Source organism: Hippopotamus amphibius, chromosome 5, assembly GCF_030028045.1.
Source record: "Hippopotamus amphibius kiboko isolate mHipAmp2 chromosome 5, mHipAmp2.hap2, whole genome shotgun sequence".
Lineage (NCBI taxonomy): Eukaryota > Metazoa > Chordata > Mammalia > Artiodactyla > Hippopotamidae > Hippopotamus > Hippopotamus amphibius.
Genome location: NC_080190.1, coordinates 173507197 through 173519673, shown reverse-complemented (window position 1 = coordinate 173519673; position 12477 = coordinate 173507197). Strand labels below are relative to the sequence as shown.

The window sequence follows — 12477 nt, the reverse complement described above, 5'->3', positions numbered from 1 at the left end:
ACGTTTTATGGGAAAATGTTGGATCACGAATATACAACAAAAGAAGTTTTCCAAAACAACTTCTTCAGCGACTGGCGGAAGGTACGTGCTGGGTGGCCGCGATCTCTCCCTGTCGGCCTGGTGCTGTCGGGCGCTTGCCCGCCCTCACTTCTCTCCAGCGGCTGGAGGGGCAGGCAGAGCCAGGCGTGGAATCCCCAGGAGAGGGAGGCTGCAGGGGGCCAGGAGTGGCATTTTTCTGGCCCCCAGGAAACAGAAATACTTGCTGGAAGCTCTTTGAAGATAAGGTGCACGTTGTTTTTTTCTTTTCTCATTTAAAAAAACTGGGTTATGTGCATGTCTGCACCCACCTTGGCTACACCTGTGGACTCTGCCCCGAGAAAGCGCATCCCAGGCCCCTTCCGCCTGCTCTGGGCAGGACACCGGTGCTGCACGTGTCCCCGTCCCGGCTGACAGGCCCCTGAGTTCTGTCACAGGGTGTGGTGGGGCCTCACGCCCACCTCTCTGCAGGGACCTGGGGGGATGGCAGGGCCACAGGCTGTGCGTGTGTGTGGCTGGGCTGGGGACCAGCGCGCACGTGTGCGTTCCCAGCCGGTGTGGGGCGGCGGGCCGACGCCCCTGAGAGTGAGTGAGGGGCCCTCAGTGCCGTATCCAGTCCACACGGCCGCTGCTGGGGGCTCTTCTCCAGATGCGGCGACCTGGCCCAACTCAGAAGGCCACTAGGAGGAAGCACCACGCCCTCCGCGCGCCGCCTGTCCACCTGCACACCTGGGCCACCTGCCTAAAAAGGCTCTCTTGGGGGGACAACTGCAGGGGCTGCTGGTCAGGGTGGCCTTGGTGTCTCTGCCCAGAGTCTGCACCTCCTGCTTCTGGGATGCCAGCATTCCCTGTGGAGTGGGACCCCTGCTGTGGTGGCGGAGGCGCCCCGCTGCCCACGTGACCGTGGCCTGCGTTGGATGGTGAGAGCGTGTGTCTGGTTTTGGGGCAGGAGATGACAGCAGAAGAGAGGAAGGTAATCAAACACCTGGACAAGTGCGACTTCACGGAGATCCACAGGTACTTCGTGGACAAGACTGCCGCCCGGAAGGCCCTGTCCAGGGAGGAGAAGCAGGTCAGGCTGCTCCGGGCTCCGTCGGGCTTGGGCTCCCGAGGCCTCGTGTGGGAGGGTGCCGGTGTGCAGAAGACGCCCCCTCCTCTCACAGAAGCTGTTCCTGTGGGCTGCTTCTAGACAAGCCCCCGGGGGTGGGGTGGGGAAGGGGCCTCTGATTCCGCTCCGTTACTCTCAGACACTTGAGTGATGTGCCCCGAAACGCATCTAAAAGTGCTCTGTCCACCCAGAGGATGGGGGACAATGACCCCGCTGTGTGAACGAGTGGGTCCGTAGTGGTGACAGTGGACCAGCACAGCTGCGGCCAGGAGCTGGGGAGCGGGCGCCCCGCCCTGCGCTCGGCCTGCCTTCCTCGCTGGGCCTCCCGGGCTCCCGCAGCAGCGAAGGGCCTCTCAGGAGTTCTGTGCACCCGGGAGATGTGGGCACGAGGCTCGTCCTGTCTCTTCACCAGTAACACCCATGTGCTATTTTATGAACACAGAAACTCAAAGAAGAGGCAGAAAAACTTCAGCAAGAGTTTGGCTACTGCACGTTAGACGGGCACCGAGAGAAGATCGGCAACTTCAAGACGGAGCCCCCTGGGTTGTTCCGGGGCCGCGGTGACCACCCCAAGATGGGGATGCTGAAGAGGAGGGTGCTGCCGGAGGACGTGACCATCAACTGCAGCAGGTGCGTGCTGGATGGAGCCCCGCCCCTCACCCGGGAAGGGTCCTGACCCAGGGCGTGTTGCTGCCGCCCTGGACTCCGTGGGCTGGGCAGGAGGGCGCCTTCGCCACAGGTGGACGCGTCTGTGGCAGCCCGTGTGCTGTTTGCTGAACCAGCCTTTGTCATTCTGCCCCACACGTGAGATTTTACTCCACCAAGAAAGCATGTCTGCGTCCTTTCAACGCAGTTTTCCATAGTTCAGGTGATCGGGATGGTCGGGTAACGCGTGAGTGTTTGGAACTTACGGGCCACGTGTCAGCAGGAGCTTCTGTCCCTCGCTGCGGGCACCGTGGCCGGTGCAGGTTGGCAGAGGCACCCTGGGGGCCAGGGCCCATCAGGAGCCTGGTGGTGGCTTGTGTCTCGCGGCGCTGCCAAGGCGGGCGACGGGGGCGGCCCTGGGGTGGCCGTCCTGGTTCACGTGTGGTGGCCGCTCTGAATGAGCCCGTCACACGCCTGGCAACAGAGGAGCACAGAGGCTGCGACGTGAGGGCGTGGCCTGGGCAAGGAGGCGGCTCTGGGACAGACTCGGAGCGACACCAGTGGCGCCAGCGCAGCTGCGGGAGTGGGGGCGTTTGGCTGGTGTTCCAGAGAGCGGGGTCTTGGAATGTTGGCTTGGGGTCACTCTTCTGCTGCAGGGACTCCAGGATACCCCAGCCCCCGGCAGGTCACCGGTGGAAGGAGGTGCGGTGCGACCGCACGGTCACGTGGCTGGCGGCGTGGACGGAGAACGTGCAGAACTCCATCAAGTACATCATGCTGAATCCCAGCTCCAAGCTGAAGGTGAGCTGGCTCTGAGCGCGCTGCCCCTGGCTGGGGCCGGGCCGCTTTGGCAGGGAGTCCCCGAGGTCATAGGTGTGGACAGGCCAATTTTCAAGTGATATTGTGTCCAGAGGAGTTTAGATTTACACGCACTTTAAATTTTGCTGAGTGTGGAGTCTGCTCCCCAGCCCTGAGCGGAGCAGGTGAGGGCAGGGCCGGGGGGAGAGTCGGCAGTTTCCTGTTTGTAGGGAGCAGCAGAGTTTTCTCTGCTCCCTGCGCTCTTCTTCAGGGGGAGAGAGACTGGGAGAAGTATGAAGTGGCTCGGCGCTTGAAAGGGGTCGTGGGCGAGATCCGTTCCCAGTACCGGGCCGACTGGAAGTCTCGAGAGATGAAGGCGAGACAGCGCGCTGTGGCCCTTTATTTCATCGACAAGGTGCGGGTGGTTCCAGGCTTTCCTGCCTTCTGCTCACAGATGCTCCGGTTGGTCACAGAGACCTGGTGGGACGGGAGCTGGGGGAACCGGGGGGCTCCTGTGTCCTGAGCCGGAGCCTTGGGCAGGTGGAGGGGCGGGTGTGTGCCCGTCTGTGCCCCTGTGCGCGTGCACCACGCCCTGACGGGCCCTGCCCGCCCAGCTGGCCCTGCGAGCTGGGAATGAGAAGGAGGAGGGAGAGACGGCTGACACGGTGGGCTGCTGCTCTCTCCGCGTGGAGCACGTCCAGCTGCACCCAGAGGCCGACGGCTGCTCGTATGTCGTGGAATTTGACTTCTTGGGAAAAGACTCGATCCGCTACTACAACAAAGTGCCAGTGGAGAAGCCGGTGAGTGCCTGGTGTGGGCGGCGGGGCTGGTGGTGGAGGCAGTGGGTCGGCCGAGCTCACCCCTCAGATCTGGGTGCTCTCCTTCAGGGGGTGTCAGAGGAACACAGCAGGGCCACACGGCCCGTCTGCCTGTCCCGTCAGGCTTGGTGGCAAGGCTTGCCCTGTGGGCGGCTCACCTGGGGTGCGTTGGGGGTGTGTCGGGAGTCAGGAGAACGCGTGTAGGCTGAACCGGACCTGCCCTCCTAGGCGCCAGCACCGCCACTGCTCTCCTGGTGGATTAGGGCGGCGTTCTAGAGGCCAGGATTCCGAGAGCTGGGTGTTGGCAGGGCCGTGCGCCCTCTGTGGCTCTGGAGAGAATCCTTCCAGGCCCCCCTGGCATCTTGGCTCGAGGCTGCATCCCTGCAGTGCCTGCTTCTGTCTTCACCGTGTGTCTGTCCCTTGTCCTACGGGGACACAGTCCTGCTGGATTTAGGGCCCACCCCACCCTGCTGTGACCTCATCTCAATGAACTGCATCTGCAAAGACCCTGTTTCCAAAAAGTTGTGTTTTGAAGTTTTGGGAAGGATGTGAATTTGGGGGGACGCTTCACCCCAACACACCTGGGATGGGTTTTCTCGCCGCTGGGCACGGAGCTCGCTGAGGTCACTCGGGTGGTGTCCCCAGTTTCCCCTCTGTGAACGATGAGGTTCAGGGGTTATGAACTGTCGTGCCCACAGCGGTGCCTGGCCTAGCCCCTGTTGATGGAGGGATGGATGAATCGGCGGAGGGTGGGAGGGTAAGTTTCTGGGTTGCACAGCAGTCTGAAGGGAAATGAGAATTCCCACTCCTTCTGCAGTGGCGAGCCCTGGAGTGTCAGTCGCCTGGGCCTCTGTCTGGGTGGGTCCCACGTCATAGCAACGAGAGCAGACCCAGCAGTGACCGCCCGCAACTTACGTGCACCTTACACGCAGACGTGGCTGCCTGAGTGTGGAACAGGGAGTTTGGGGAGGCTGTCCAGGGCGACAGAGAAATGCCCACTCAGGAAGGGGCACCCAGAGGTGTGTGCTGGCCTCTGGAATGTCTGCTAGGGCGTGAGCTGGCGGGGAGCTGCCGGGTGAGGAAAGGGAGAGGCTTTCCTTGGGGCAGGGGAAGAGGTTTCAGTCACAGGAAGTAATTACCATGTGTCTTAGTTCAGGTTGCTCTGATGAAACATCCAGACTGGGGCTTCGTAAGCGGGCGTTTCTGTCTCCTGGTCTGGAGGCCGGAGCTGGGGACTGTGGGCTGCTGTGGCCCCTTCCTGGTGCGGCAGTGCCTTCTCACTGTCCTCACGTGGCAGAGGGCGAGGGTGCTCCGGGGCCGCTTTCCTGAGGCTCTAGCCCGCGGGACTCAGGGGACGCGGTGCTGAGAGTGGGGCCATCCTGGCCTCTCTGGAGCTGGGCACCTGGCGTCCAGCCCTGTGGGCCACCCGCCGAGCTGCATGGAGAGACGGGCCCAGGCTGATGGGAGCTGGGGAGACGTCTGCACTCCCTGAGAAGGACGGGAGGGAAGTGAGGGTGGAGGGAAATGGGACAAAGGGGCCTTGAAGACCCCCTGAGGCCCTGTGGTATCGGGCAAGCCTGGACATGTGGCGCGGGACCCCAGGGGGGTGCTGACCGCTCCCTGGGAGACGTCCAGGCCCTGGTCGCCTGGCTCCCTTGCGCAGATGTCCCTTTGGGCCCCTCATTTAATTCCCCCATCTCCTTGGTCCCAGGAGGCTTCTTCCCGCCTGGGGTCACCAGGGGGTCTTTGTAAAGGCCTCTCCTCTCGGCCGCAGGTGTACAAGAATCTGCAGTTGTTCATGGAGAACAAAGGCCCTGGGGACGGACTCTTTGACAGACTGACGGTGAGCCTGGGGGTCTCAGCGCAGTGCCGACGGGGTGACCTAGGGCCACCCGTGCAGCGCGGCCCGTCTGTGTCCAGCAGGGCCGGCCTGGCGAGGCGGGTCGAGCCTGAGTGCTGATGGGCGTGTTCTCTTGCACAGGAAGGCTGAGGGCCGTCTGACCGCCAGCTGCCTTCCACCCACAAGCGTGGGGCAGGGGCCGGGAAGAGTACTGTGAAACTGTCCCCAAAGGAAGCCACATTTTGAGACCGATCTCTCCCTCTGTGTTCAGACCGCCAGCCTGAACAAGCACTTGCAGGACCTGATGGATGGCCTGACGGCCAAGGTGTTCCGGACCTACAACGCCAGCATCACCCTGCAGGGGCAGCTGAGGGTGCTGACCAGAGGTGAGGGTCCGCCTGTGGGGACAGGGCACCTGCTCGTGGGCTGGTGCCCGGCCGCTGGGTTGGTAGGGAGGTGCCTTGTGGCCGGTGTGTGGGGCGGTGTGGAGCTCACCTGGCCTGAGGGGATGGGTCAGGGATGTGTGTGTCTCCGCTGGGCGGGGCCCAGGGTCCCCAGGCCGCGCTGTCCCTGCAGGGCCGCACGTGCTGTTAGGCCCCCAGCCCAGTCTCTCCACCTGCTCCTCCGCAGAGCTGGTTCTGAAGTGCCTGCCGGCTCTGCGTGTCCCCCTCGCGGGTGGGAACCCTCTTCCTGCCACTTGGGCTCCCGCTGTCCAGCCACCCAAGGGCTCCCACCCTCTGGGCCCCTCGGTGGGGGCTCCTGGACGCTGTCCCAGCACTCTGGTGGGGGGCCGTGGGGGGCCTCTGCTCTGCCCCTGGTGTGGGCCCTTGGACCTGACCCTGAGGGCCGTCCCGTGAGGTCCTCCCCAGGGGTGGCAGTGGCTGTTGTCCCGCGGCTGCCGCCATGTCACAGACGCCTGCTTTCCAGCTGAGGACAGCGTAGCCGCTAAGATTCTGTCTTACAACCGAGCAAACCGGGCCGTCGCCGTTCTCTGCAACCATCAGCGGGCAACCCCCAAGACCTTCGAGAAGTCAATGCAGACTCTCCGATCGAAGGTGCACGGCGGGAGGGCCTCTGGGGGCCAACCGCACGATCCCCTCTCCTGGCCTCCCTGGGGCCGCACGGCCCTTGGAGGTGCTTGGGCTGCCCGGGGCCAGGTGCTGGCCAGGAGGGGAGGACCAGCTACGGCAGGGCCAGAGGCTGTCCTGCACGGCCCTCTGGTGCGGGAGGCCTTCTAGCGCAGGAGGGCAGTCCGTGGAGCAGGCGGATGTCTGGGGCCTCTTGGCCTCACCCTTTCCCCTGGCCACGGAGCGATTGGTCAGGGCCAGTGCTCTAGCACCCTGGCTGAGTAGACAGGTCCCCCGGGGAGCCGGTCAGCTGGGCCCTTTTAGGGCCTGGGGCGAGCAGGGTGTGGACGGTGGTCCTGGACCGGGAGGGCAGGAGCAGCCCCGACTGGGCCCCCGTGTCCTTGGCAGATCGAGGTGAAGAAGAAGCAGGTGGCCGAGGCCAAGGCAGAGCTGAAGAAGGCGAGGGCCGACCACACGTCCAGCGGGGACCGCAGGTCCGAGAGGCGAGTGTCTGGAGGGCCCGGCCCATCCAAGTCGGGGTGGGCAGTGAACCTGCTTTTCCCTTCACCAGTTCTCTGGTTTTCTTTTCAGCTGTGTTTTGTGATTCAAAAAATACAGTGTATACTTGTGCGGGAAAGTGAAGCAGGGAGGAAGCGGAAGCGCGGGAGGAGAGAGGCCTGTGCTGGGGCCGCGCTCCGGGCCAGCTCTGCCCTCCAGGGGCGCTCGGCTCTCGTGCTGCTGAGCCGTTTCAGCTCAAGCACGGAGTTGCCCGCCTTTGTCACCGTCCACTTGAGGGCGTTTCTGTCGCTGCGAACACACCCCCTCCGCTCCCTCAGCCCCTGGACACGCGCACGGCTGGAATCCCACCACCTGTGCACCTCACCGGGCTGCTTCTGCTCAGCCTAACGCTGCCGAGGTCCACCCGTGGTGTAGCCTGTCAGCGTGTCAGTCCCCAGACCACATGTTACTGTCCGTGTGTCTGGACATCTGGCGTTTGCCCTTTGTGACTTGCTGGGGACTCGGTAGTGCCAAGGGGTAGCATTTTAAGAAGGCGCCCGCCGTTGTCTGCCGCACTCTCCCCAGCTGAGGTTCCTCCGTGACGGGGCACACGGGCGGTGCTTGGGCCCTCGGGCTGCTCCGCACGACTCACTCCCACTCCCTGGGCTCAGAGCCACTGCTGCCCCCCGCCTCCTCAGGGACCGGGGTCTCAGGAGCCTTCCTTCATTGTTACGAAGCCATGTTTACGGTCAGTCGGCCTAACTTTGTATTGTTTTCTTCCCCAGCCCTTTTGTCTGCGCTTTGTGCACAAGGGACAGAAGTGTTTCCACAGAGAAACGCTTCTATGCATCTGGGCTAGAAAGACACACCACATCCAGGGGCCGGTGGGACGGGCTCTGGGTGTTCAGAGGTTCTCAGGTTTCCGTGTGTCCAGGTGTGGGCAGCTGTTCCCTCCTGCTGATCCTGGGGAGCAGCGGAGACAGATGGGTGCATCTGGTGGCCCCCTGCCCGGCTGGGGTGTGCGTGCAGGGCCACCCCTTCCCCTGCTGCAGGCTGCCCTTCCCCGGGGGGTCTCAGGTGGGGCGCCCGTCCCTGTGATGTGCCCCCCACACCCTCCACTGGCGCACGTGCAGGATCCACACCCTGGGACGCGGTCAGTCTCTGCGTCAGATACACAGGGCCTGGTGCGCTTGATTTCCAACGGCCCCACCAGAAAACGGGCCTTTTCCCAGGGGCATCTACGGGTGCCTCCAAGGTCCAACCAGCGGCTACACCTGCACGGTTAAGGCCCCACGAAGGGGAGTCCTAAGTCAGCTGTGGCCCTGGGGTCTGAGGTCCAGTCCTCGAGCCTCTGTCCCACTCGCCCTGCTGCCGGGTTTCTGCCTAGAGTCAGGCCCAGGCGGCAAGACCCGAGAATTCAGGATTCCCAGCAGACCAGCGGCTTTCCTCCTGCAGCAGCAAGTGGAGCCACTGCAAGTCCAAGTGGCAAGGCTTCCCTGAGCCCTCAGTCACTCGTCTACCCAGAGGTTAGACGTTGACCTGCTCCAAAGGGCATGTCAGGCCAGCTTGGTATCATCTCACGGGAGCTCATTAGAAATCCACCCAGCTCTCCAGACTCCAGGGCGCGTCTCCCTCTGGGGGAACCTCCTTCCTCACATGCTCTCCTTCCCCAGAGACGCCAGTAGGCAAAATCATAGTATGAAACAGATCATTTGTGGAGACACGTTTCCTGACTCCGTTGGAATTCTAAGCTCCCCACAGGCTGCAGAACAAGGCTGCTGAGTCCCCTGACCCTTTTTCTTGGCACCTTTTCTGATTGGGATGATTCCTCTAATGTTTATCAAGTTTCGAGGATTTTACTTTTTTTTTTTTTTTTGGCCGTGCCCCACGGTGTGTGGGATCTTCACTGCCCCGACCAGTGGCAGCACAGAGTCTTACCCACTGGACAGCCAGGGATGTCCCTGGCTGTGCTCCTTGAAGCACGAAAGCTTCCTCAGGTGCAGACGGGCGCTTTTAGTTGTGGGGTGTGTGCGTGAGAACGTCCAGCCATTAGACCGAAGGGTATTTGTGTCCAGTGAAAACTGAGGCGCCCCGGAGGCAGCTGCCAGGGGGGCCACTGGTGTCTTCTAGGAAGACGCGTGCCTGCCCCCTGCCCCTCCCCTCTTGGTGGCCTCAGCAGCCGCCTGCCATTTGCCTCTGGCGCCTTGGCATTTGGTGGGAAGCGGTGGCTGGGCCTGTGGCCCACCCTTGCCCACAGCCTGGGGACAGACGCTGCCTCGCGCACTCCTCTGCAGTGTCCATCAGGGCCGCTTGGCCTTCATGGCAGCGTTTCCCCCGCACGCCGTCTTTCCGCACGTGTCTGGTTGTATTTGGATCCTGAGTTCCTGGGACAAGGACTGGGGTCAAGTGCACATGGACGTGGTGGCCGTGCCTGCCTCGCCCCCTCCCCAGGGCGTCATATCCTGCATCTCAGGAAGGGCACGTGGAGGGTGCAAGGAAGGTCCTGCTTTGATAAATCAGCTTTTCCCTAAAACAGTGGGAATGAGGACTGAGCATCGTTCACAGACATGAAGAAGCTTTTGTCCTTGCCCCCTTTTCTGTTTGCTTATGGCCTTTGTGTGTTTCATACGTTACTTCCTGTGAAGTCAGGTCCGGAGGGACGGTCCCGACGTCATGCCGAGGCTGGTCTTCCCTGAGTCCCAGCTTCCTGGGTCCCCTCCAGGAGACGGGGGAGGGCAGAGAGGGGCAGCAGGGACCTCCCCCTTCACGAAGCTCAGCTGGCCGTGAGTGAAGCTGAGCGGTGCCAGCGTGGGGGCCCGTGCCCCTCCTCCTCTCGCCAGCTTCCTGGAGAAGAGGGGAAGGCAGTTGGAGAAACTGGAGGAGCAGCTCGTGAGACTGAGCGCGCAGGCCACAGACAAGGAAGAGAGCAAGCAGGTGGCCCTGGGCACGTCCAAGCTCAACTACCTGGACCCCCGGATCAGCGTTGCCTGGTGCGTGGGCCCAGGCCGCTGTGCCCACTCACAGCCTCGAGGGGAGTGGACCCCGCGTGGCCCCTGGGCTCTGTGGTCAGCACAGGTCCTTCCTGTGATGAGGCCCGAATGGCTGGTGTGTCTGATGCTGAACCCTGGGTCATCGGTCCTCTGTGCCTGAGAGCTCTGGGGCATAGAAGGCTGGGGCGGGGACCCCAAGCTGCCCCACCCAGCCCGCCCACTGGGGTGGCAGGGTCACCTGTGTGCCCCACTTGGAGGATACCTGTGCTGCATTGGGGGACACTGCCCCCTCCCTGTCCCCCTGCCTCCCTGGCGCCCCAGGCTCGGGCCGTGCTGTGGGTGCCATGCCCAGGAGGAGCAGGTCGGGTAGCCTGGCCTCTGTCCCACTCCTCCCGAGAACCCTGGTCTCCTCTCGGCAGGTGTAAGAGGTTCGGGGTGCCCGTGGAGAAGATCTACAACAAGACGCAGAGGGAGAAGTTCGCCTGGGCCCTTGACATGGCAGGCGAAGACTTTGAATTCTAAATGAGCCTCTCTGTGCCTCGCTGGAACTTATTTTTTTTTCACCATTAAAGCAGATTGAGGAATTTTGTACAATGAAGTGTTTTCTGTGTCATCACACAAAAGGTGGCCGATGCCTGGCCTTGTCCTTTCATGTCCCCTCCCCCATTGGATGTCCCCTGGCCTGTCTGGGAGCTGGTGTGGCTGCATGCATGCCTGCCTGTGCCCGTTCAGGCTCTGATCTGGGGAAGGACCCGACTGTCCCACAAGAGGCCTGTGCTATCCCCACTCCCAAACTCTGTCTGGGCCCTGGGCAGGGACCCCCTCAGACACACTGCACCTCTTCCCCTGAAGAGATGGGATGGTGGGGCCCTGAATGCCAGTCCAAGCCTGGCTCTCCCTGGTGGGGTGGGCAGAGTCCATGTGTCCCCGAGTGGGCAGTTGGCAGCATGTGGGGCCGTCCTGAGTTCCAGACCAGCGAGAGTTGTAGTGTCTGTGCCCTCAGGCCACCTGGTACAGCGCACAGGCCCTCAGGGTCTCCGCAGAGTCACTGGGAAAGATCTCAGGTGGGTGTGCAGTGTCCAGTGGCCCAGGACACGCGGGCCTGGCTGAGGATGGATGGGAGGACGCTGGTGTGGGGTGGAGGGATGTCCCTGTCGCAGCTGGGCTGCTGTCTGTCTGCGGGCTCCTGACGCTGGAGGCAGGCAGGGGCTGGGAGCTGTCTCAAAATTCTAGGTTGGGGGGCAGATAAGTTTTCTTCGTAGTTTATAGATCTCTGGCTCAAGAGGCATCTTATCTACACCCAGACCAGGTGAAACTCACAAGAGGAGAGGCTTTGGATGGGACTTCCGGATGCCTTAGGGGCGGGCATGTTTTGCATGGAAGGAAAGTAAGTAAGCGAGGCTACAGGGCAGAGTGTAGAAAACTAAGTGGGACAAGTCTGCAGCTCCTTGTCTGTCCTGGGGCTTTCCCCGCCCTCGCCACTGTCTGCAGTAGAGTCCCTGTTTACTGGACCTCACCCACCCCTCTCTCCCAGTGCCTCCCTTGTTTGGGGATCTTCTTTGTGTAGCCTCCTGAGAAATGTTTCATGAACAAAAGTGAAAAAATTGTGTTTGAATGTCTGAAGATGCTCTCATCCTGCCATCACGCTGGACTCACTACTCAATACGTGTAAACTCACAGCACAAATTACTTTCAGTTGTAACTTTTTTTTTTTGTAATTGGCTGTGTTGGGTCTTCGTTGCTGCACGCAGGCTTTCTCTAGTTGTGGCGAGCAGGAGCTGCTCTTCGTTGTGATGCGTGGGCTTCTCATTGTGGCAGCTTCTCTTGTGGAGCACAGGCTCTAGGCATATGGGCTTCAGTAGTTGCAGCACGTGGGCTCAGTAGTTGTGGCTCTCGAGCTCTAGAGCGCAGGCTCAGTGGTTGTGGTGCATGGGCTTAGTTGCTCCACGGCATGTGGGATCTTCCTGGAGCAGAGCTCAAGCCCGTGTCCCCTGCATTGGCAGGGGGATTCTCAACCACTGCGCCACCAGGGACGTTCTCAGTTGTAACTTTCAAAGCACTGTTTCGTTGTCTTCTGACTGACGCGCTGTTAGGAAGCTGCCCGGGGATCTGCCTCCTGGTGCTCTGTGGGGTCTGCCGTCTGGCCTGCCAGCTCTAAGATCTGTGTCACCGATGCTCTGTGTTTTCTACGTCGCGCCTTGGTGGTAGTCTTCTTTTGTTGTTTGTGGAGGGTTCTGGGAGGTGCTGTTGCTCTAGTGATTCATGTCTCTCAGTTCTGGGGGAAAATTAAGATTATTTCTCTGATAATTTCATTCCCACCATTTCCCCCCCCAGAACTCCTGTTAGTCTTAATCTTTCTATCTTATCATCCACCTCCTTGTCTTTTTATTCTTTTAAAAAGATTTTCTCAACTGAACCTTTCAACCATCTTATTAATTTGTTTTTAATTTTGGTTATCACATGTAGTTTCTAAGATTTGTTTTTTTCTTTCGAATTATTCCTTTTAAAACACTATTCGGTTCTCTCATTTTTTTTTTTTTTTTTTTTTTGTCTGTGCCACGTGGCATGTGGGATCTTAGTTCCTTGACCAGGAATTGAACCTGTGCCCCCTGCAATGGAAGTGCGGGGTCCTAACCACTGGATCGCAAGCAGGTCCCCTGTTCTGTTCTCTGTTAAT

The 12477-nt window shown here is 61.0% G+C and overlaps 1 protein-coding gene across 1 annotated transcript; it reads left to right on the top strand.

Annotated features, from left to right (window-relative positions):
• TOP1MT (DNA topoisomerase I mitochondrial) lies at positions 1–10322 on the top strand. The gene is made up of 12 exons (XM_057736851.1): positions 1–81; positions 986–1108; positions 1587–1774; positions 2446–2590; positions 2859–3002; positions 3202–3387; positions 5180–5248; positions 5517–5631; positions 6173–6300; positions 6721–6815; positions 9651–9800; positions 10220–10322. The coding sequence occupies exons 1-12, from the start codon at positions 16–18 to the stop codon at positions 10320–10322; spliced, it is 1512 nt and encodes a 503-aa protein (XP_057592834.1). The 5' UTR covers positions 1–15.
• Positions 10323–12477: the final 2155 nt, after the last annotated feature.